This window comes from Schistocerca piceifrons, chromosome 2 (genome assembly GCF_021461385.2).
Source record: "Schistocerca piceifrons isolate TAMUIC-IGC-003096 chromosome 2, iqSchPice1.1, whole genome shotgun sequence".
Lineage (NCBI taxonomy): Eukaryota > Metazoa > Arthropoda > Insecta > Orthoptera > Acrididae > Schistocerca > Schistocerca piceifrons.
The window spans coordinates 816,703,312-816,728,566 of record NC_060139.1 but is presented as its reverse complement, the minus strand read 5'-3'; the positions used below and the strand labels follow the sequence as shown (position 1 = coordinate 816,728,566).

The 25,255-nt window shown below is 43.4% G+C and overlaps 1 protein-coding gene and 1 pseudogene across 1 annotated transcript in view; one reads left to right on the top strand and one right to left on the bottom strand.

Annotated features, from left to right (window-relative positions):
- The window catches only part of LOC124775893 (protein gooseberry-like), a 294,891-nt gene that overhangs the window by 164,900 nt on the left and 104,736 nt on the right, over nucleotides 1–25,255 (bottom strand). Inside the window, 2 exon segments of the mRNA XM_047250728.1 lie at nucleotides 6,946–6,973; nucleotides 6,975–7,067. Of these exon segments, the coding sequence (XP_047106684.1) occupies nucleotides 6,946–6,973; nucleotides 6,975–7,067 (121 nt within the window).
- LOC124778833 lies at nucleotides 68–185 on the top strand (annotated as a pseudogene).

Below are 25,255 nucleotides of genomic sequence, written 5' to 3'. Positions count from 1 at the left end.
AAATGAAAGGTCTCCTTTGACTTGCGAGATAGGGTTAGTTAAATTTCTCACAACTCTAAAGTCAATGGGCAACGGCCTTGCCGCAGTGGATACACCGGTTCCCGTGAGATCACCGCAGTTAAGCGCTGTCGGGCGTGGTCGGCACTTGAATGGGTGACCATCCAGGCCGCCATGCGCTGTTGCCATTTTTCGGGGTGCACTCAGCCTCGTGATGCCAATTGAGGAGCTACTCGACCGAATAGTAGCGGCTTCAGTCAAGAATACCATCATAACGACCGGGAGAGCGGTGTGCTGACCCCACGCCCCTCCTATCCGCATCCTCCACTGAGGATGAAACGGCGGTCGGATGGTCCCGGTAGGCCATTCGTGGCCTGAAGACCGGGTGCTAAAGTCAATAATTAAATGGCCCGCAGCTGTCCAACTACTTTCAGGAAAGATTTCAACGTACGATCATTGGGCTGTAATATGTTCTGCGCTAACACATCAACACACCCCTGGCAACTGGCTACTAGCAACTCCTGCCGATAGTCACAACAACAAAACAGGAACACAGTTCAAAATCAGTATGGAAAGCCACACGAAAATATTACATCCTAAAGTATAGATTTCTATGAAACCTCACCAAGTCAGTCTTCTTTATTGAACACTACCGTTCAGGTTGCTGCTGCTTTCTACTGGCTAGCTGGACGCTTACTTAAATAGCAATAGACATTTCTTACTGGAAAATCAGCTTGGCTAAAAGCTTAGGTTCACCAACTACAGACATCGGAAATACACTTTAAAACAATTGTGCGGGTGACTGGCTGCGATAGTTAAATCAGTGATAGATTTCCTTTATCTGTGCTTTCAGTCAATTGCCCGCAGCCCGTGGTCTAGTGGCTAGAGTTGTTGCATATGGCCGGCCGGTGTGGCCGAGCGGTTCGACGTGCTTCAGTCTGGAACCGCGCGATAGCTACGGTCGCAGGTTCGAATCCTGCCTCGGGCATGGGTGTGTGTGATGTCGTTAGTGAGTTAGGTTTAAGTAGTTAGGTTTAAGTAGTTCTGAGTTCTAGGGGACAGATGACCTCAGATGTTAAGTTCCATAGTGCTCAGAGCCATTTGAACCATTTTTTTGCTGCCTCTGGATCTGGGGTCCCGGGTTCGATTCCCGGCGAGGTAGGAGATTTTCTGCACCTGGGGACTAGGTGTTTGTGTTGTCTTCATGATTTCACCATCATTCGGGAAGTGCCGAGACTGAAAATGGAAAGATTTGGAACTTGTACGGGCGCCGATAACCACGATGTTGAGCTCCCCACAAACCAACATCATCATCATCATCATCATCATCATCATCATCATCATCATCATCATCATCATCATCTTCTCAGTCAATAAAGCCATCTCCTTAACAGTAAATAGCTGAACTTCTCAATACTTTAAAACGTAGTAAGACTACTATTATGATGAGAATGTCTTGTTTGTGAGCATTTCTGGACTCCAGACATTATGAGAGGGGGGGATGGAGTCAATGAAATGAAAAACATAATGAGTCAGTGAAACGGTAATAAACGGTTAACTTGAAACGACTAATACGTCTACGGCGAAAATCGATTCTCCAGTCTTCTTGAATATATTAAGGCAAGTTTTTTTTTTTTTTTTTTGACATAACAAATCCAGCTGTTATTGTCACCAGCTGCTTGGTAACACAATATTGGGGTGCAATGAACAAGAACTGTGTATAAAGGGCAGTCAAATGAAAACGAGGCAGATGGAAAAAGAGTAAGTAAACAGTTCATTTCAGAAATAAGCGCCTTATCTGTTAATACATTTATCCCAGTGCAAGACAAGATAGGCCAATGCCGTGACCAAAACATGTTTGCGGTTGCCTACGGAAACATGAATGTACCCAGGCGTGCACCTCTCTGTCCGAAGCAAATCAAGGGCCACGAATGTCTTCCTTCAGCACTCCAAAAATATGGAAATCGCATGTGGAGAGATCGGGAGTGTATGGAAGATGTGTAAGGGCTTCCCAGCGAAACTTCTGCAGCATAGTCGAAACGACCTTGGCTACGCGTGGGAGGACATTTCCCTGCAACAATGATGGCGCCCGTCAACTTTCCTGCCCGCTTGGGCCTGATGGTGCGCTTCAGTTTTTGCAACGTCTCCACGTACTGCTGTGCGTTAATTGTGCCACCGTGTTCCGGGAAGTTAACGAGGAGCGGTTCATTGTAGTCAAAGAAAAAGGTAATCATGAGTTTCTCGGCGCTGGCGTGCCTATTGCTTCGACTTCGCAATCCAAGTTTCACTGGGAAGGCCCTTCAAATTCTCCATACATCTCCAGTGAGATTTCCATATTTTTAGACCCCGGAAGAAAGACAGGTGTGGGCGTCCGATTCTTTCCGGTGAAGAGCTGCACCGCTTGGGTACAGTCTTGGTTCCATAGGAAACCGCAGACATTTTCCCATTAGGGTATTGACCTTCTTGTCTCACAGCAGGATAAATGGATTAAGAGATAAGGCGCTTATTTTCGAAATAATGAACAGTTTACTTACTCTTTTTCCATCTCCCTCGATTTCATGTGACGGCCCTTTACAGAGTCTGGCATGTCGTCTCATGGAGCTGGTGGATAACGTGCGGCCATTGAAAGATGTGTTAATTGTTTACATCAGTAACTACTTGGAGCAAACAGCTGTCAATCTTTATACAGTACGTGAAGACCCAAGAAATAAATGAGACAAAATGTATGCCTTACTCCGAAACAAAGAACGAACGCAAGGTGTTATTAAACATCCTTATCGAAATAGATTTAGCTACAGTGATAGTGGTGAAAGTTCCATAGTAGACCGAGCAGGTACACGATCTCACACATGCAAGTGTAGAAATGTAAAGCAATAACATCGTAGAAGCAGACCCGACAACGAGTGAACCACATAGTTTTACTTGCCTTCCACCTTCTACCTACCTTTCTTCCCCCAACGAGATGAAAGCAGAAAAGAAAGGAGAAACAAAAATTTGACTGTTAAATGTCTCTTATAATACAGAGGAATGCAATCAGTTTCAGAGTTGATGTGGAAATATTGAAGTTCCTAGCGCACTAACAACTTGTAAGTAGGCTGTTTAGGTTTTTATATTGGTAACGCCACGTAGCGCTCTGTATGAAAATCACTGGCTGTGATGTGTGCAGTCTGTGGCTAATTTGCATTGTTGTCTGCCATTGTAGTGTTGGGCAGTTGGCTGTGAACAGCGCGTAGCGTTGTGCAGTTGGAGGTGAGCCGCCAGCAGTGGTGGATGTGGGGAGAGAATTGGCGGAGTTTTGAAATTTGTAAGACTGGATGTCATGAACTGCTATGTATATTATGATTTTTCAACACTATTAATGTAAATACATTGTTCTCTATAAAAATCTTTCATTTGCTAACTATGCCTATCAGTAGTTAGTGCCTTCCGTAGTTTGAATCTTTTATTTAGCTGGCAGTAGTGGCGCTCGCTGTATTGCAGTAGTTCGAGTAACGAAGATTTTTGTGAGGTAAGTGATTTGTGAAAGGTATAGGTTAATGTTAGTCAGGGCCATTCTTTTGTAGGGATTATTGAAAGTCAGATTGCGTTGCGCTAAAAATATTGTGTGTCAGTTTAAGCACAGTCATGTATAATTGTTCTAAGGGGATGTTTCAAACTGATTTGTGCAAATCTCCAAAAGACTCATTTAAAACTTTCCTACGTAACTCCACTACAGTTACATAAATTTTTCAGGAGAGATGTCCCCATTGGAGAAAGGGTGCTGGGTGGAAGAGCCGTCTTCGTTCGCTTCTTCTATCAGTGATCATCTTAACCATAGCACTCAGTTGTTGCTGCTGTCAACTGCGTGTCATCTTTCACTTCAAGGTGCTTGCATTACCTACTAACATACTGTTTGACAGTAAGGCTCTCAACGAGCTTGTGAACAAACTCTTCTAATTATTTTTGCTTTTAGGAGATTTCAATAGATACGGTGTGCTATGGGGCTCTACAGTACATGCCCCAGAGATCGACAAATAGAGAGCCTCCTATCATCTGAAGACATACATTTTCTGAACACTGGATGAATGTTACATATCACAATAGCATCATAGTCATTCTCTACCAATGATCTAGCTTTCAGCTCTCCAGTAGTCGCAAATACACTTCAGTGAGCAGTAATTAGGAACCTCCATTCCAATGTCCACTTCCCAATCCAGTTGTTCCTCTATGAAACAACAGTACTCAGTGACTCCTCAGTAAGGCTAACTGGGTTATTTACAGCCCGATGACGTATCTGACAAGCACAGCAGTATTCTGAAGTGGGCGCTGTGGTGGACTAAGCCACCGAGCCCTTCACTCTGATGACTTTAAGACCAAACGGTGCCCTCAGTATATGGCTGCCAAATTAACGTACCGTTCTGGTTGGCGAATCTCACCCAGTGTTTATGGCGAAACCTTCATCACTGACCGAGCATGGACACGATTCCATACACGTGTATGTAAAGTAATAAAGGGCTAGCCTCGTAGAAATAGACCAATACTGTAGCGGATGAGATGTGATCGGACGCAAAAATTCGTCACATCAGATTCATCAAGTACTTTGGCCAATGCACGAGTAAGTCCGAAACATTCAGGTTGCTCATTTCTCTTAGCGGTACCGGTGAAGGTTTTGTATGCAGCTGGGTACCAGGTCGCTTGGAAATTGGGGAGAATGCGCTGGGATGCACTGCAGCTAATGAGACATGTCTTCAAATTAGTTGGTCAAGGTGGTATTTCATACACGCTATGGTGTCGCTATTGAACGAATATATTGTTCACCACTGCAAGAACAAGTGGCTGCAGGGGACTGTTAGAAGCTGCTGCCCATAAAGTAAACAATATTTTTAATTCTGACCAACCAAGCAGATGTGAAAAAAGTAGCTGTGACCAGACTTTGTATGAGGCGTTTCCTGTTGACACACGATTCTTCCTCCCACGAGGGGACTCACCAGTATCCGATACTTGGATATAATGCTCTCGGAACGTCTAATTTAAGTCACTCTGGTTTGGTTTCTCACAAGAGGGCATCTCTAAAAGTCGGATGGGGCCAAGTTGGGACTTCATGGAGGATGATCATTGACATTGAACCCAAGGTGTCGCACTGTTGCACATGTCACAGCGCTCGTGTGTGGTGTGTCATTGTCGGGTTGAAGGAGACGGCACTCCGGGTGTGGACGAACTCTTCGAATTAGTGCTTTCAGCTTTCTGAGGGTCTCGCAGTACCCTGCAGAGTTTATGGTGGTGCCTAAGGCAATGAATTCCAAATAATTCACACGTTAAACATCCCAGAAAACTGTGAACATGACTGCGTGTTGATGGCATGGTCTTTAACTACTTTGCCACCGATTGTTGTGTTTGATGCTCTCTTGCTTTCCGAGTGAAAATGGTGACCCCAGCTTTCATCACCAGTCATAATATTGTTAAGAAACCCATCACACTCACATTCTAAACGCAAACGAAATTGTTGACAGATGCATACTAACTCCTCTGTTTCATGTCAGGAATGGATGTTCGAGGCACCATCCGTGCTTACAGTTTTCTGTGCCGCAGTTCTGCAAAGATGGGTTGCACACGGTCTCGTGATACGACAAATTACCTCAGAGATAAGTCTGTATTATCGGACGATTTTATAAGATGAGTCCATCAACCCGATTCCTGTGTACCTCGTCGGTTGCCGTACGCGGTCTTCCACTAAGAAATCTGTCACACACGTTAAGTACCACGTTTCCTTCGTTACAAGTACGAACAATCCTACGCCGCACATTACTGATGTCAATACCACCATAACCGTAAACAGCTTTCATTACTCTATGGATTTCAATTTCAGGCACGTTTCCTGCTGTGACGAAACTTGATTACAGCACGCTGTTTCTACGCACCGACATAGTTTAAGTTAGACACCGCCATATTATACACCACTGTTCGGAGCCTTCTAGCGGCAGAGGATTATAACTAACGTGAGAGAAGCGAGAAAGTGAACTGAGTAATATGCATGGCATATAAAACCACAGCCGATGTTGAGAACACAATAAAAAAATTGGGAAGTATTACTTAGCACGTCCTAGTATAATCATACTTAACTGCTTCTTTAAGAAATTAAGCAATATTTTAGCTTAAGACCACATTTGTGTAAAACAGTGTGTGAGCTCGCGCGCCTGTGGGTGTGTGTGTGTGTGTGTGTGTATGTGCGTGTGTGTGAGTGAGAGAGAGAGAGAGAGAGAGAGAGAGAGAGAGAGAGAGAGTCTATTAGCAGATTTTATTTGCAAGTGACACGCTATTTCCTGTAATTTTCATAAGTAGCCAATCAGGCACATATATATGAAATGATGTTTTATATAATTTTGTTTTACTACTTGATGATGCATTATGAGTCATTTTATCTCGTGGCTGTTCTAAGAAGAATGAATGGAAAAGAAGTTTAAGCTCACACGTCTCAGCAGAATATTGAATGGGCGTTAATAACCCTACAGTTAAGTGCTCCAAACCCAGCCTTAAGCCGTTCGTTTTGCCTTGGGGAAGTCTGAGAGGAAGTGGTTTGCTGATTCCTTAATACTATCGGTGAAGTCTGTATATCTGAAATTATGGCTGTTGCAATATAATGCTTGTTTATGTTGTATTAATGTTTTTTTTAACATAATCATAGCGTACTCGTTTCGAAACCATTCCTATTTATAACTACCTTTCAGACCAAATTTTATTGTTGAAAATTTTATTTCCTACCTGTAGTCGAAGCGAACATATCCATCTCGAGCGCCGTCTCACAAGCGTTCGTTACTGACCTCAGCTAGAAATACCGGTCGTTATTCGAAGACAGGGTTCAGTTTAGATGCTACTTTGTCGAGAAATGTCAGTCGTAAAGTTCCATTTGATCTTCTGGGAGGGTTAATGCCATTTCCGACTCTGACAGAAAGCGCAACAATGATGACTCACCGCCCAGGATGCCGTCGATCGTGTAGTCCCTTCTTGTCGGGGTCGAGTTCTCTTCGGGCACCCCGCAGCAGCCTGCTAATGGCCGATGCCGACGGGGCAGTATTGGCGTCGCACACACCTTCCTGAGAGAGGAGAAGAATTTTCATCAACAATATTCGATCTTGTGTCAGAATAATATATCTTTATTAAGAAGCATTCCAATGACAAATGCTGTGCTGGATCAGTGAAGCCAAAAGTGTCTGCACTGTGCACAGCAAAATCAAAAAGTGGACTACAGATATGCGAAAAGGTCAATGTTAATTAAACATAAATATTCAATTTGGAATTCATGATAAACAGACGAACTATACTGGTGAGCCAAAACATTATAACCACTGATGATGATGATGATGATGAGCGTAAGGGGACGCATGCGGGAGACCCGCACCACCGTACTAGGTTCAAATGGTTCAAATGGCTCTGAGCACTATGGTACTCAACTTCTGAGGTCATCAGTCCCCTAGAACTTAGAACCACTTAAACCTATCTAACCTAAGGACATCACACACATCGATGCCAGAGGCAGGATTCGAACCTGCGACCGTAGATGTAGTGCGGTTCCAGACTGTAGAGCCTAGAACCGCTCGGCCACTGCGGCCGGCGCCGTACTAGGCAAGGTCCTAGCAGAGGTGGTTTGCGATTGCCTTCCTCTGACCGTAATGGGGATGAATGATGATGATGATGAAGACGACAGAACTGCACCCAATCATCTCGAGGGAGGAAAATCCCTACCCCACCGGGAATCGAACCCGGGACCCCGTGCACGGGAAGCGAGGACACTACCGCAAGACCACGAGCTGTTAACATTTATAACCACTGCCCACCTATAATCTGAATGCCGCCAGGTGTCGGTGTGGAGACGTCACGAAGGATGGAGGGAACAGCAGATGTCCCTCCCAAGAGTCGCCAAGGGCATTTTCTATGGTGTTTCGGCAGAGATATGAAATTTCACTTTTTCTTTGTGTAGATTGAGTCAGCGCAAACAAATATTGTTCATCACGTTTTTCATGCGACGCCCAGTGGTAACGGAAGGCGCCAGTCTGTTTCCCGTTACAAACAAAATGATTTTTCAACCTAAATTTTATATGTTCATTCGATAGAGCGGTCCCATATTAGTGTAGCGCGATACTCGGTCCAGTGGTTATGTATTACCAGAGACAGCAAAACACGAAGAATAACCAGTACTCCTACAACAACTGGGTAGCGCTGCTGCATGGTGATAGCAGTCAGTGCGGCCTTGGTCGATGCTATCACTGTTGGATGATGTTATTCTTCGCGTTTCACTGTCCCTGGTAATACATGCAGCTAAACAGAGTATCAAACTAGACTAGTTTGCGACCGGTCTATTGTATGAACACATAAAAGTTTGTTTGTAACGGGAAACAAACTGAATATTTCCGTCGACACTAGGGCGCGCATGGAAGACGTGATGAGCAGTATTTATTTGGGCTGACTCAGCTACACACTGAAAAAACGAAATTTCAAACATCTGCGGAAACACCAGACTCCTGACGACTCTTTGGAGAGAGATTTTTTATAAGAGAACTAGAGACGGGTAGGAAATCACTCTAGTGACGATACGCACCGCAAACGGGGACCTCAGTGGCGTAACCGACGTTCAGAAGGGGCAGAGTGCTATGGCCCGGCACCTGGGAACGAACATCTAGGAAACAGCGAAGCAGGTTGGTTGTTAGCGTGCTACTCTCGTTGATGACACCACAGGTAGGGGACAAGATGGTGAACGTTCTCATCACAGAACACGGAGAGCGGACGGAGGCTTACCCGCCAAGTAAAGCCGAATAGGCGGTGATTTGTACAGATATGACGACAGACTGAATTGGTGTTGTAGGCACAGGCGTTTTGGATACACCTCTCAGCGCACGTTGTTGAACATGATACTCCACAATGCGACCCCTACGTGTTCCTCTGTTGACCCAATGACATTTTCAGTTACGATTTTAGTGGGCACGAAATCATCAGGATAGGACCATGGAACAATGGAAACGTGTCGTCTGGTCGGAAGAATCACGGTATTCAGGTCGATGGTCGTGTCTGGAAATACAGTCATTCAGGCGATTGGCGGTTCAAAACATGTAATGCGCCACAGCTGCTGGCCGCTGGGGGCAGTGTTATGGTGAACAGTGACCTGGGCTTCCATAGTACCTGTGGTAGTAAGCGAAGGCGCCATGACATTGTTGGATTACGTGAACGTTATGGCGGACGACCCGTTTCCCTTCCTACTTGATTCCTTCCCAGACGGCTATGGCATCTTCCAGCACGATAAATGTTCGTGTCACACTTCTAGAATTGCACTAAAGTGCTTCGACGAGAATGAAGATGAACTGAAGTCACCTGATCTGAACCCGATGGAACACTTTTGGGACGCAATTGGGCTACAGCAACGCGGCCACACACTGCATTATGTTCCAAATTTGCCAACACGCTATTAACCTGGTGGTCATAACGATTTCGATTATCAGTGTATCTTTCTTAGGGCAGCTGCAGTGCCCAGACTTCAGCCAAAAACATTAAGAATGGGTGAAAACGAGAAATGTACTTGGCCTACATAAAGCTATATAAAAATTTCTAGTTGCTATAGTTCTTTATCTGAATTGCATTTTATTTGTTATTAGTATATTTGTTTAAGGAATCAGCTGCTTTATACAGGCTGAGGCGCGGGAATTTCCTGATTTGAAACGCACGCCACACAGCGGCCGTTACTAATTGTTATGTGGGATCGAGCGCATTCGAAAGGACGGGATCTAACTTTTTCTTAAAGTTAATTTCGTAGCTATCACACTGTGGACAAGAGAGAAGTGCGGGTTCGCCGAGGCGACTTACTTTTCCAATGGTCGTCCGGTCATGACAACTCATTGTCAGTGTGCATTGAGGGAATACTTTAACATCGCAGCTGCAGTTCGTGTCCCTAACCGAAAATCAGTTGTTACGTTTGTGTAAACGTTTATGGATACCGGTAGAGTTCAGAAATGGAAACCAGAACCTTCGAGTGCCATCAAAACACCAGACAACGTTGAGAAAGTAAGGCTGGAGACTTTTAATTTCACGAAGCGATGTGCAAACAACATGTAGCTACTCTTGCAATATCTGATCGCACTGAGACGAGTTCTTCAAAGACTTGTAATTTAATCCATATTAACTGGCAGTGGTGCACACACTTAATCCGCGCGATTCTGGTTCACGAAAAAATGGATGCGAAGCCTCGATCGGAAACGGGTCTCATGACGCCATTATATTGTTTAGCGACGAGGCATGTTTTCATTTTACCAATTTTCTTCATAAATTTTTTCTAAAAAACTTCTGCAAACCGCATTAGCTATGCATAGTTTTTTAATTCCAAGATCATATACGACCGCTTTTGCGATATGTAATCGCATCTTCAGGTGAAAAGTATAGCTAATTTAACATTAAGTCATTCGAACGTTAGGAGACCTCAGACTTTTACTGTCTTTGATGCAGAATTGTTTGCGATCTTGCGGGCACTGGAGCACATGAGACATTCTTCCTCTCCTAAATTTCTTGTCTGTTCCGATTCACTCAGTGCCCTTCACTCATTGCAACGTTTGTATCCGGCAGACAAAATTGTCCAGACTATCCAGGATGCCCTCCTCCGACTACAGCGACTGGGGAAGGTTGTAGGTTTCTGCTGGGCTCCGGGGCATGTTGGCATTGCTGGGAATGAAAGGGCAGATCTCGCAGCCAAGGAGGCGTGTCTCGCCCCACAAGTATCTCAGTGTGCTATCCCCTTGCACGCACTCACCTCGCTGTTGAGCTCACGGGTCATGCGTCGGTGGGAGGATGAGTGGCTGGAAGTGACTGACAATAAGCTCCGTATAGTCAAGCCCACAACGCGTGTGTGGTGTACTTCCTTTCAGCCCCATCGACGGGACGAGGTTCTCCTCACTCGGCTTCGAATAGGCCACAGCCCTATGACGCACGGCTTCCTGTTCCGGCGAGAGGACCCTCCAATTTGTGGTGCTTGCGGTGTCCAGGTCACTGTGCGCCACGTTTTATTGGATTGCGTTTTATTTTCTGACCAGCGGGTCGCGGCTGACTTGCCAGCGGACCTGCCATTTCTTTTAGGCAACACTCGGACGAATGTGGTTAAAGTTTTAAAGTTCTGTGCCCTGTCAAATGTTTTTACAAAGATTTTAGGGAGAGGATTTTAATTTGCTCACTGTGTGACAAGCTCGCCCATATTTTATGTAAGTGGCCAGCCAATAACAATTTCCTGTGACATTCTTGTTGCAATATTTCCCCTTTCCCTAGGTTTTACTTTCTTATGTAGCATTTTCCTTCTTTTTCCTGCTTTCTTTGAGTGTGTGCTTTAGTTTTCTTAGGTCTGTCCACATTCGTTCCTTTTAATGTGTGTCAGGGCGCTCATGACCTCGATGTTAAGCGCCCATAAGCCCCAACACACCACCACCACCGTACTACTTAAATGGCTTAGTGGTATTTAGCTATATTTTTTTACTTGATGATGCAATTATAATACTGCGAAAACCGGTCGTGTATAATTTTGGAATAATGGATCATCAACAGCTAATACGGTTTCCAGAAGTTTTTTAGAAAATTTCAATAAAGGTTTTTTTAAAGAAATTCGTTATCATATATCAACTAAGTGGAGGATGCCTGTACCGTAAAATCATACATTTTCGTTTGTGTAGTTGCGTGAATAAACATAACATGCAATACTGGAGTGGCCGAACCCCCGACAACTTCATGAACAACTCCTACAAACAGAACGAGTGACTGTTTGATGTGAATTATTCAAAATTGGCATTGGCTCAAGGTTTTTCGATGAGAACGATAAGGTAGTCACGGTCACTTCTGGGCGTTATGTCCAGATGACTGAGCAAGTCATATCTTTTAGAACTTGAAGAAATGGACGTCAGAGACGTCTGATTTCAACATGACGAGGCCACGGATCACACAACACCAACGTCAGTGACTCTCAAGCTGGAACACTTTTCCGTCCGTCTCATCTCTTTGGGTGGCGATCTTCAGTGGTCAGCACGCTCGACTTACTTAACCTCTCCGACTTTGTCTTATCGCCCTACCAACGCTGGACACTTATATCTTTCCCTACGAGCTCTGATTTCGCTTATTTTATTGTGGTGATCGTTCCTCACTATGTAGGTCGGTGTCAACAAAATATTTTCGCATTCGGAGGAGAACGTTGGTGATTGGAATTTCGTGAGAAGATCTCGTGGCAACGAAAAACGCCTTTCTTTTAATGATGTCCAGCCCAAATACTATATCATTTCTGTGACACTCTCTCCCATATTTCGCGATAATACAAAACGTGCTGCCTTTCTTTGAACTTTTTCGATATACTCCGTCAGTCCTATCTGGTAAGGGTCCCACACCGCGCAGCAGTATTCTAAAAGAGGACGGACAAGCGTAGTGTAGGCGGTCTCCATAGTAGGTCTGTTACATTCTCTAAGTGTCCTGCAAATAAAACGCAGTCTTTGGTTAGCCTTCCCCACAATATTTTCTGTGTGTTCCTTCCAATTTAAGTTGTTCGTAGTTGTAATACCTAGGTATTAGTTGGATTTACGGCTTTTAGATTAGACAGATTTATCGTGTAACCGAAGTTTAAAGGGTTCCTTTTAGCACTCATGCGGATGACCTCACACTTTTCGTTATTTAGGCTCAACTGCCACTTTTCGCACCTTACAGATATCTTTTTTAAATCGTTTTGCAGTTTGTTTTGATCTTCTGATGACTTTATTAGTCGATAAACGACAGCGTCATCTGCAAACAACCAAAGACGGCTGCTCAGATTGTCTCCCAAATCGTTTATATAGATAAGGAACAGCAAAGGGCCTATAACACTACCCCGGGGGAACGCCAGAACTCACTTCTGTTTTACTCGATGACTTTCCGTCAATTACTACGAACTGTGACCTCTCTGACAGGAAATCACAAATCCAGTCACATAACTGAGACGATATTCCATGAGCACGGAATTTCACCTCGAGCCGCTTGTGTGGTATAGTGTCAAAAGCCTTCCGGAAATCCAGAAATATGGAATAGATCTGAAATCCTTTGGCAGTACCACTCAGCACTTCATGTGAATAAAGAGTTAATTGTGTTTCACAGGAACGATGTTTTCTAAACCCATATTGACTATGTGTCAACAAACAGTTTTCTTCGAGGTAATTCATAATGTTCGAACAGAATCTATGTTGCAAAATCCTGCTGCATATCGACGTTAACGATATGGCCTGTAATTTAGTGGATTACTCATACTACCTTTCTTGAATATTGGTGTGACCTGTGCAACTTTCCAGACTTTGGGTACGGATCTTTCGTCGAGCGAACGGTTGTATATGAGTGTTAAGTACGGAGCTAATGCATCAGCATACTCCGAAAGGAACCCAACTGGTATACAGTCTGTATCAGAAGACTTGCTTTTATTAGGTGATTTAAGTTGCTTCACTACTCCGAGGATATTTATTTCTACTTTACTCATGTTGGCAGCTGTTCTCGATTCGAATTCTGGAATATTTACTTCGTCTTCTTTTGTGAAGGCATTTCGGAAGGCTGTGTTTAGTAACTCTGCTTTGGCAGCATTGTCTTCGATAGTATCTCCATTGCTATCGGGCAGAGAAGGCATTGATTGTTTCTTGCCGCTAACATACTTCACATACGACCAGAATCTCTTAGGATTTACTGCCAAGTTTCGAGACAAAGTTTCGTTGTGAAAACTCTCCAAATGCATTGAATGGAACGGAGGCAACCTTCGAGATATAATTTTCAAAACATAATGAAATAAAACTTTAAATTTACATATATGCAAAGAAAGGAGAATTAAGCTGATATCTCCATATTTTTGTTTTATGAATTTTTTAAAGTAAGAAATTTCCCGCACCGCAATCTGTATTAACATTTAGGAGTGCACTTACATTAGTCATCTAGTTCTGTACTTTTCAGGCAGATGGCACTAAAAATGTCATCATGTGTTGGTTTCGCCCCGATAACTTTAAATAAGCTTCTGGAACATGCTAAAAGCAGGATGTGAATTTCTCTTTTGTATTTAATGTTGAGAGGAAACATATTTTCCTTGAAGGATACTAATCTCCCATAACATTGAAAGCTACGGGCTTTACTCATGTGGAAATTAAGTATCGGAAGGACACCATTTTAATGTAAGAGCGAAACGAATAAGAAAGTTTCTTTTGTTGATTTCTTTTTATATTCAGTAGAACATATGTCAAAGTTTTACAGAGCGAAGAATGGTATTGTGATAAAGTCGTTTTGTGTTTAATAATTGAGGTGGTAAGCTCGAGATAGTGAGGTGGGCTGCAACGAGAAGGAAGCTACTCCCATTCCTAATGGATCAAGAAACTTCATCGGCCTTATTTGGCCTGCATGGGAGTGAGAGCTTATAGCGCACACTGTGTGATCACCGCACTGTGCACCAATGTCCTGGGATAAATCCCCAAACCTCTCTGCAATGCCTCGTAGAGACACGGAATATGACACTCGTGATAGTGCTCCGTTCATTGCATGATGACGTTAGGATTGGCGGTCAATTAGTAGCGGCTGAGAGCCATAATCTGTGTGTCAATATTGGTTTTCACTGCATGCTTTCCTTCCACGGCTATAACTGCGCAAATCATCACAAGAAGAGTTCAACTCTCCACAATAACCTGTCACTTTCATTTTTATGACTTGGATACATTCTTCACTTAAGGCACTGCAGCAGAAAGCTGAGCGTTCTTCGTTTCAGAACTTTCTATCATCTACAGAAATTAGATAGTGTAATGTCTGTGTTATACAGGCATGTCCAAACGAATTTATAATCGTAAGTGGGAATATCACAGGCTCTGCACTATCGTATTTATCCTCCGGCACCGGGAACGTGACTTTCAAGTAAAATGTCTCATCTGTACGGGAATACACGTAATGAATATACGAGTACAGTTGCAGACGCATGGTTGACGACATGGAATTTTTGGTCTATCCGGGGGTTGTGCACTTATAGACAAATGGTTCGCCGGCACTGTAGCTCAGCGTGTTCGGTCAGAGAACTGGTTGGCCTCTCTAAAAAAAAAACTGAGTAGAAGGACCAACAAACGAACTTGGCCGGATGTCATGTGACGTCCGCAACGACCAAACACAACGACAAAAAAAAAAAAAAAAAAAATGGTAAGGCGACCGCTTGTGATAAACGAGAAATCTGGGTTCGAGTCCCGGTCCGGCACAAATTTTCATTGTCGTCATTCCATTGTACGGCTGATAACTCCATATTCGGGATTACGAATACGTTTAATGTACCTACAGAAATTGGGCAGAACGACTGAGTTCCGTTTAAATCCTTTACTTACTAGCCGCAAAAGGCCTATAGCGCTTAAGAAAATAATTGCGGTTTTACATATTATGGAATGAGAATTGTAACACGTTATTCAATTTAAAATATACCGTACATATGCCCCGGAAACGTAGTTGAATCTGAGTTCGACAAATGCTAGCATAGTTCTTGTGCTGTTATTTTCTTTCCAGTTTTTACGTATTGTGAACAGCCACATACGCAGTATTTGTAGAATAACATCATAATATCACAATACTCTTAATTTCTCAAATGTTTCTAAAGTATTAAACATTGAAAGCCAGTGAAAAGGACAATTATTCCAGTGAAATGAAATGCCGTGTGGCTAGGGCCTCCCAGCGGGTAGACCGTTCGCCTGGTGCAGGTCTTTCGAGTTGACGCCACTTCGGCGACCTGCGCGTCGATGGGGATGAAATGATGATGATTAGGACAACACAACACTCAGTCCCTGAGCGGAGAAAATCTCCGACCCAGCCGGGAAGCGAACCCGGGACCTTAGGATTGACATTCCGTCACGCTGACCACTCAGCTACCGGGGCCGGATTATTCCAGTAGTTCTCTATCAGACTTAATTCGTAACACAAAGGGATCGCAAGAACACATCTGAAGGAGCTGAAAACCGAAACAGAAAACATGGAGAGTTTAATAACGTGAGGTGTTACATAGTTCATCCGCTGAGAGGCAGTAACATTTGACACTATCAGGCACAAAGGGATAAATGAAATAATTTTTAATTCATTTATATAAACAAACTGGAGGCATGTCTTAATTGTACACGAGATTATGGTCCATGAATCGATTAATCAGAGTGAAGACACGTCAATTTCATTGTGTCAAGAACGCACTTTTCTACATTTAGAAAATTTGTTTACTCGGTTAGACTTCCAAAATGTATGAATTTTGATTCTCCATCATGTTCCATGTCATTCTGCAAGAATCGTTCCAAATAGAATACTATCAGTATTCACTCCCTGAACTAAAATTTTTTATAGCCTCTACACTAGCAATGCCTACTCTGCACTGCTGAAACAAATAATTAAAATTTAGTTGAAAATGGTTCTAATGGCTCTGAGTACTATGGGAGTCAACATCTGAGGTCATCAGTCCCCTAGAACTTAGAACTACTTAAACCTAACAACCTAAGGACATCACACACATCCATTCCCGAGGCAAGATTCGAACCTGCGACCGTAGCGGTCGCGCGGTTCCAGACTGAAGCGCCTAGAACCGCTCGGCCACCCCGGCCGGCCTAAAATTTAGTGATCGGATAGCTATTAAAACAATAATTTTAATAAGAATGTACAGAAATTAGGTATAGTATATCAGAACAATTCAAGGCAAAGATGCAAAACTCAGAGACTAGATAACAATTTAAATTTTATCAACTACTGATCGAAGCCGCAGTAGCCGTCACGAAGTCTTCAAGAACACCAAGCTATCTATAGCTGTTCGAGAATAATCTTCAAAATAACAATTTTTAGTCTGTTTCTTAGCACAGTCGCACGTTGGTAATGCCAGTTTCCCCTTTCGTACTCTTCTCATTATGTTGGGTTGTTTTGTGTCAATGAAACAATAGAAAGTTCCAACTGCAAATTGTTTCTTATCGAGGTGAGAAACTAATGACAATAAGAACTTCTACATAGTAGGGTGCCACAAAATGTTCTGGATAGAGCTTATCTGGCATAACGGCATCGCTCGACTAGAGTGGCCAGCATGTTCTACAGACATGAACCCTATCGAACATGTCTGGGATGGATTGAAAAGGGCTGTTTATGGACGACGTGACCCACCAACCACTCTCAGGGATCTACGACGAATCGCCGTTGAGGAGTGGGACAATCTGGACCAACAGTGCCTTGATGAACTTGCGGATAGTATGCCACGACGAATACAGGCATGCATTAATGCAAGAAGACGTGCTACTGGGTATTAGAGGGATCGGTGTGTGCAGCAATCTGGACGACCACCTCTCAAGGTCTCGCTGTATGGTGGTACAACATGCAATGTGTGGTTTTCATGAGCAATAAAAAGGGCGGAAATGATGGTTATTCCAATTTTCTGTACAGATTCCAGAACTCTTGGAACAGAGGTGATGCAAAACTTTTTTGATTGGTGTGTGTAATCGAAGACGTTAAGTGAAGATGCTACTCCGAGATGAAGAAGCTGGAACAGCAGAAGAAGTCGAGGTCAGGTCGGATTAAATCAGTCATAAGATTCGTCCAAAGAAGAGACTAGTTTTGATTCTATTAGCTTTTTTTATACGATTGTGTCCCTTAATAAATTAGCACCACTTGGTTTACTCTATGCGCGCAAGAGACAATAGGAGCGACTATAACGAGCCGGTCACCGATTTGCAACGGGGTATGCGCCTCCCTTGAGAGAACTGCTTTGCTTTTGTCGCGAGGCAATGAAGGGAACAGAGCGAACCTAAGGTGGTGTTTCGATGCGAGCTGCAGCAGAGGAGGTACCCGCGGCTCACCTTTGTCTGTGACTAGAGAACGCAGCGCAGCTGCACACAGCTCCCTTTCGTGCACCGGTGATTCAATTGTAATCCTACTACTACTGTCTGTGGCCAACGAGGTACTTAGCCACCGCGCGTATGGAGGTGAATTGCAGGTTGTAACCGAAGATGAAGATTTGAATTCCCACTGGATGTGTAATTACGGCTGCCAGAAATCCCCTTGGAAATGTAAGTGGAACACTTAACTGAGGTAATCGAAACATCCCAAATTTCATGCAGACCGTTTCGAATTGATCTTCTGTGCAGGGAGCGGGTGAGACAGGAGGTGGGAAGATGGGAGTTCAGGGCTAGTGAACTAACATCTTATATTCCGAACGCCGTGTGTTCCGGCAATCTCGGGAAATTAATACGTATCAGCGCGCGAGTCGCCTCATAAAAGCCTGTGCTTTGAATTAGGAGAGAAGACGCAAAGCTGTAAGAAGTGCGGGAATCGCAAATCGGAATGAGTGAGGCTAATGTTTCTCACTTTGAGAGAAAAATGTAATATGAATGTTTAAAAGGTCTTTTAATATACGTTTTTTGGAAAATACGTAATTGTAGTTAAAGCTCTTGTATATGGAGACAATATTTCACTCGGTGAGGTCATGTTCTCAACAAACGTGTAATTTTTTAAAACTTGCCCTCCCCCGCCCCTTATAATGCGCTGTGGTTATGAGCATCCAACAAACGCCGCACAGGTGCTCATGTAGTTCTGTTTTAAGCATTAATCTGCCGTGCAAGAGTTTTAATGAAACTACAGTAGTATTTCAGAATAAAAACAGTCTTGGTTGCGGATTTATTTGATATCAATGACGCGTTTCACCTTTTTCGAGCATCGTCAGATTGTCTGCTAAGGTGGAGTCAGCTGGTGTGCTAAAGGCACTTTGATGATACTCCAAAAGGGTGAAAAACGTCATTGATATTAAATAGCTTCACAACCAAGACTGTTGTTATTCTGTAATAATTCGAAACAGGTTGCTGTAGGAACCTGCCGAAATGGAAAAAAAATTACGTCCGTTGTAGTTTTCAGGTAGTACAGTGAAGAATTCAAAGTCATTATAGAACAAGCAAAACTCAAGAAAAACAGAGATACGCTCATAGCATTTGTGGACCTAGAAAAAGCGTTAGTCAAGGTTAAATGGTGCAAAATCGAAACAAGAACCAAGAGGGAACAGTAAGTTTGGAAGACAAAGTACGAAAATTAAAAAGGGTATAAAACAGGGATGCAACCTTCGGCCCGTACTGTTCAATTTATACACTGAAGAAGTAATGATAGAAGTAAGAGAAAGGTTCAAGCGTGGAATTAAAATTCAGGGTGAAGGGATATCAATGATAAGATTAGTTGATAACATTGCTATTCTCAGTGCAAGTGAAAAAGAATTACGGACGTGCTGAATGGGATGGACCGTCTAACGAGTACAGAAAATGAATTTAGAGTAATTCGAAGAAAAATGTGTGAATTCCTAAGGGACGAAACTGCTGAGGTCATAGGTCCCTAAACTTACACACTACTTAAACTACTTATGCTAAGAACAAAACACACACACACATGCCCGAGGGAGGACCCGAATCTCCGGAAGAAGGGGCCGCGCAATTCGGTATTTCGCGCCTCAAACCGCGCGGCCACACCGCGACAGTAATAAGAAGTAGCAGAAATGAAAGGAGAGAGAAACTTAACTCTCACGAAGTCAACGAAGTTAATGAATTCTGCTACCCAGGCAGCAAAATGACCAAAGACGGACGAAGTTAGGTGGGCATAAAATGCAGATTAACGCAGGCAAAGAGGGCATTCCTAGCCAAGAGAAGTCTACTGGCATCAAACATAGGCATTAATTTGAATATGATATTTCCGGGAATATAAGTGTGGCGCAAAGCTTCGTACAGTACTGAATCATGGACAGTGGGAAAACCGGAACAGAAGAGAATCGAAACGTCTTAGATGTGGTGCGACAGAATAATGTTCAAAATTAGGTGGACTGAGAAGACGAGTAATGAGGAGGTTCTTCGCAGAATAGATGTGGAAAGGAATTAATGGAAAACATGGATAAGAAGAAGGGACGTGATGATAGAACACCTGTGAAGACATCAGGAAATAAATGCCGTGGGACTAGAGTTACAGAGGGTAAAACTGTAAAGGAAGTCAGATTGGAATACATCCAGAAAATAATTGAGGACGTAGGCTGTGAGATGCTTCTCTAAGGTGATAAGATTGGCACAGGAGAAGATTTCGTGGTGGACCGTATCGAAAAATTTAATTAAAAAAATTTTAAAAATGGAAGAAATACTCGAGTCGAACAGGTTATTTGAATGAGCTCCTCCTGGAAGTTCTACGGTACACTTGGCGCCTAGTAAGTCTGGAGGTCACTCAGAAAAAAGATTCATATTGAATGGTTTCTCGCTGAGAAAGGAAGTTCAGTATGCATTCAGGAAATCCCTGCGCCAAGAATTAGTTTTACAGCGTACCTCGGGCACCACAGGCGCAGGTTACTACCATGTAAACATGTTCCACGCTATCTAGCCACTACCACTAACCGACAATGTGAGCATCATGCACTGTGGAACTATTGTATCGTGGACACTGAACACACATATGCCTATTGAGATCATCAGGCTAACTCATATTTTTCCATTCACCAGAAGTGCAACGTAAACTCTCTTTCGTTCTACCTTCGGTAAGATTTAACAACACCGGTTCTCGAATATCACACGAGTATAGCGGGGTGTCAGCCGTAAGGATCAGAAATTTTCCTCTTATCCAATTTCAATAATTCCCTTATTTCTCCATCACCAGCAAACCCTTACTAATTTGAGACCAATTAAGCCTTTCGCTATGTACTGCGTAGCTTTCACGGTGATTCATTGCGAATTTTACGTTACCTGGTTAGCGACATGGCAATAGTCCGTCGTTTACTCAGACATTAGTTCTGATTCGTTACGAAAGTAGTCATAGCCAGCTACTGTTGTGGCGCAGGTGAATGGTGGAAAGCGAGTCTCCACGTATTTCTGCGCTACTAGGCCTGTGAGTGGTCTGACCACACTTAAACTTATCGTGATTTATCAGAGTTCCTTTTAAGGTGCTTGTGAGCTCGCAGAACCTAGTCTAGGTGCACGTTCTTACTACTAGTAAGTCATAATTGCTGCTTAGTGTCTTTTTAGTAACACGCATTCTACATGAATGCTGCCGTGTTCGTTGTTGCATGTCAAATGACCTCACCTCCAAACGTAATTAGTGTTCTTGACTGATAATCTCACTTGTTGCCAAGAGAGTAGAGCGTGAAGGCTGGCTGTTGCTATTGCTTGCTGGTGTCCGAACATTTGCAATTGAGATGCACTAACTTTAAAAAGCTTACAACAATTTTGTAGCGTGCTGAATAACAATTGTTGATGGAATGGTGGAAACGGGCGTTAGTACTAGCGCGCAATATGTTACGTTATCTCCACATCTTATTTATTTATCGTATGTTGACGAGAAGATACTAGACAACTATTTACAACAGATATACACATTTCTTCACAGATACAACCTCAATATAAGAAAAATATAATCTGGTCAAAAAGATACCTACACTTCCTTTAAAATCGGCAATGTCTTCTACGTACAAGAGCACTTTCAATGAAGTTGGTAAAGAACAGTGAATACTGACCAGGAATTGTGGCAATGTCCTGTACTGTGACCAATCCAGTGCGAATTAAGTTAGCCCCTTTGCCTGAAGATGAAGCAAATTATAGGCGTTTTCAATTTTGGTTTATCGTCCTGGAAGTCAGTCACTTTTGTCGATTCATAATTATTTCTTAAAACTGATGGAACATTAAATGTTGAGTGGTGCTACATCTCTTTAAATGAAGAGTGTGAAATGTCACTTGAGTTACATTGGTCGAAAGAAATGATAAATGAATGAGAAGCGCTTACGCAAAAAGTTTCAGTGCAGCTTCGTTAACTCTCCGTATTCAGTACACACCTCAAATATCGTCACAATCGTTCACAACCTAGTCTACCCTGCCACCCCAGCCGGCTAAAAAAACGCTTTTCTTGTTATTCGAAACACATTCCGTTCAGTTAGTCTTCCCGTTCCTTTACCATCTCTGAAAGAATTGTAGTGTCATCGGAAAACCCCAAGATTTTTACTTCTTCTCTCTGAACTGGAATCCTCTTTACCAAATTCTCCTTGTTTTCCTTTACTACTTGTTCAGTGTACAAATTGAATAACCTCGAGGCTACGATCCCTTCTCTCTCCCTATTTAACTACTGCTTGTCTTTCACGTCCTTCGATTCTTATAACTGCAGTCTGGTTTCTACGCCAGCTGCGAATAACCTTTCGCTCGCTGTATTTTACGCTTGCTAACCACATAATTTGTACCATTGTATTACTGGCATCATTGTAAAAGCGTTCTCTAACATTACAAATGCTATAAACGTAGGTATGCCTTTGTTTAATCTATCTTCCAAGATAAGTTGTAGGTTTTCTACATGACTTATTAAACTGATATTTTGGTAATATTTACACATACCAGCATCTACCATTTTTAAAATTGGAACTATTACATTCATGTTGAAGTCTGTTGGTATTTGGCCCATCTCGTATCTTGCACAGCAGGTAGAATATTTTTGTCGTGACTGGTTCTCCCAAGGATTTCAGTACTTCTCTGTGACACGTCTTCTCCAGGGGCCTTCACTTAGGTCCTGTCAAATTCTAATCGCAGTATCACATCTCCCATGTCGTCTTCATATATACTGTTCAAATGGTTCAAATGGCTCTGAGCACTATGGGACTTAACATCTGAGGTCATCAGTCCCCTAGAACTTAGGACTACTTAAACCTAACTAACCTAAGGATATCACACACATCCATGCCTGAGGCAGGATTCGAACCTGCGACTGTAGCGGTGACGCGGTTCCAGACTGTAGCGCCTAGAGCCGGTCGGCCACCACGGCCGGCTATATATATATATATATATATATATATATATATATATATATATATATATATATATATATATACTGTTCAGTCACATTAAAGTGACCTCCTGTCAAAAACCCGATCAACCAATTTTTGCAGCGCGAACAGCTGCAAGACGTGCTGGAAGAGAGTCAGTGAGGTTTCGGAATGTAACGACAGCGACGTGGAGCTATGCCGACTCCTGTGCCGTGACCAGCCGCGCGTGATTTCTCGATTGAGGATCCACGGCGCGAGCAGTCCGATCTAGGTGGTCCCACAGATCCTCGTTTAGGTTCAAATCCGGGAGTGAGGCGGCTAGAGGAGTACTGTAGACTCATCCTGATGATCCTCGAACCGTGCACGTACACTGCGAACTGTGTGACATGTTACGTTGCCCTGCTGGTAGATGGCATCGTGCTGAGCAAAAACTTACTGCATATGGGGGGGGGGGGGGGACAAGGACCCCAAGGATAGTTACTTACTTGTGTTGACCCACTGTACCTTGCAGAATGACAAGACCGCCCAGGGAATGACACGAACACATTCCCCAGACCATAATGCTCCCTCGTCTACCCTGGCTGCTTCCCAGGACTGGTGCATAAAACGTGATTTATCTGAAAAGGTCACCTGTCACCACTCAGTGGACATCCAGATGCGGTGCAAAATTTCAGCCTTCTTCTCCGATGAACAGCAGTCAGTAAGGTTGCATGAACTAGGCCCTTGCTGCGGAACCCCATACGCAGCAACATTCGCTGAACAGCCGCTGAGGAGACACTGATGTTAGCCCCTTGGTTCACATGGGCGATCAGTCGCTCAAGAGTTGCACTTCCATTAGCGTCTGCACATCTCCGTAGGCTTCGTTCATGCCTATCATCTATGGTCCATGATGCACCACAATCGCCTCTGCGCCGGTTTTGGATAGCACCGCTTAAATACGGGGGCATGCGAAGTTTTCCGACTTACCCGTTTCGGAAATGCTTACACCCTTGACCTGAAAGTCAATGATAGTGGGAGGTCAGATAAATCACTTCGTTTCTGCATTACGACAACGGCTGCAGTTCTCAGCCCCCTCCCCCCCCCCTCCCCCCAGTTTATATACATTCCACTGCTAGTGCTGTCACCTGCTGTCTGTTAGTGGTAATATGATTGGACTGTGGATTTCCTCTTACCTTCTACAGAGGTACATGTAAATACATCATGCAAATCATAAATACGCTTTCTTATAAACATTAAATTTTGATTTTCATGCGGAACAATGGGTAACACCGCCTCTGAAATAAATGGAAATACATCCGGTCCTACACCTCTGACGAAAGTTTTTGGGTTGTTCTGTTCTACACATTTCCAGTTGAGATGCCCTCTACCCTACTCTACCCTACAGAAATACTGAGGTAACTTGCGTCTTATAAATTGACTTCATCTCTAACAGGCTGCTGTACCCTTTTGAGTAGAAGATGAAATGTACAGCAACAAAAAATTTTAAAACTGAACTGAGATTAAATGGAATCCTCGTCCACGCTTTGAAGGTCAGGTGATGCCGCCCTGTCGTCCTCCACCATTTGGCGTCACGATGATAATGATGTTGGTTTGTGGGGCGGTCAACATCACGGCCATCAGCGCCCGTACAAGTTCCAAATTTTTCCATTTCCAGTCTCGGCACTTCCCAAATGATGATGAGATGAGGAGGACAATACAAACACCCAGTCACGGGGCGGAGGAAAACCCCGCCCCACCCGGGAATCGATCCCGGGATCCCATGATCCAGAGGCAGCAACGGTAGCCACTACACCACGAGCTGCGGACATTTAGCGTCATTCAGATGCGGTATGGAGTGGCATGTGGTCAAAGCACCCTTCTTCCCAGCAGGTTTGCCAACTTTCCAGACGTTGGAACCGCAAAGTCTGATCCTAGCAGCGACTCAGTTTGCATCGCCAGGTTAAGTGTACCCTGTACCAGTCCTCGAATATAGGAAAACTCCTTAGCAGTATCCTAGGTACTCTGCTCGACAGCAGTGTACCTGACCAAATTTTTCTCTTCTTGATTTCGATGTATTTCTCTGTCAGTTTTCCTCTGTGAATATTTGTTTCATATACATCTTGAAACGGCATATCTACTTTCAGTAATCGCTCCTGGAAATCTGATAATGGATATATTCTGAAACGCGTCGTATGAGCAATAAGGTCATTCGCTGCCTAATGTTTGACTTTCACCATTGCGACCCAGTCAGCCTGAATGGAAACTACTGATTCTTACAACGGTCGCCTGTCTCGTGCCTGACTTTGTCCAATGTATTTTATTGAAATTAAAACATTCTCGAAAATCTTGGAATCTCTGGAACCGATATATTTGTAAGTAGGCTGTTTAGATTTTTATGCTGGTAACGCCACGTAGCGCTCTATATGAAAATCACTGGCTGTGCTGTGTGCAGTCCGTGGCTGGTTGGCATTGTTGGAATATACGCTATTGCAGTGTTGGGCA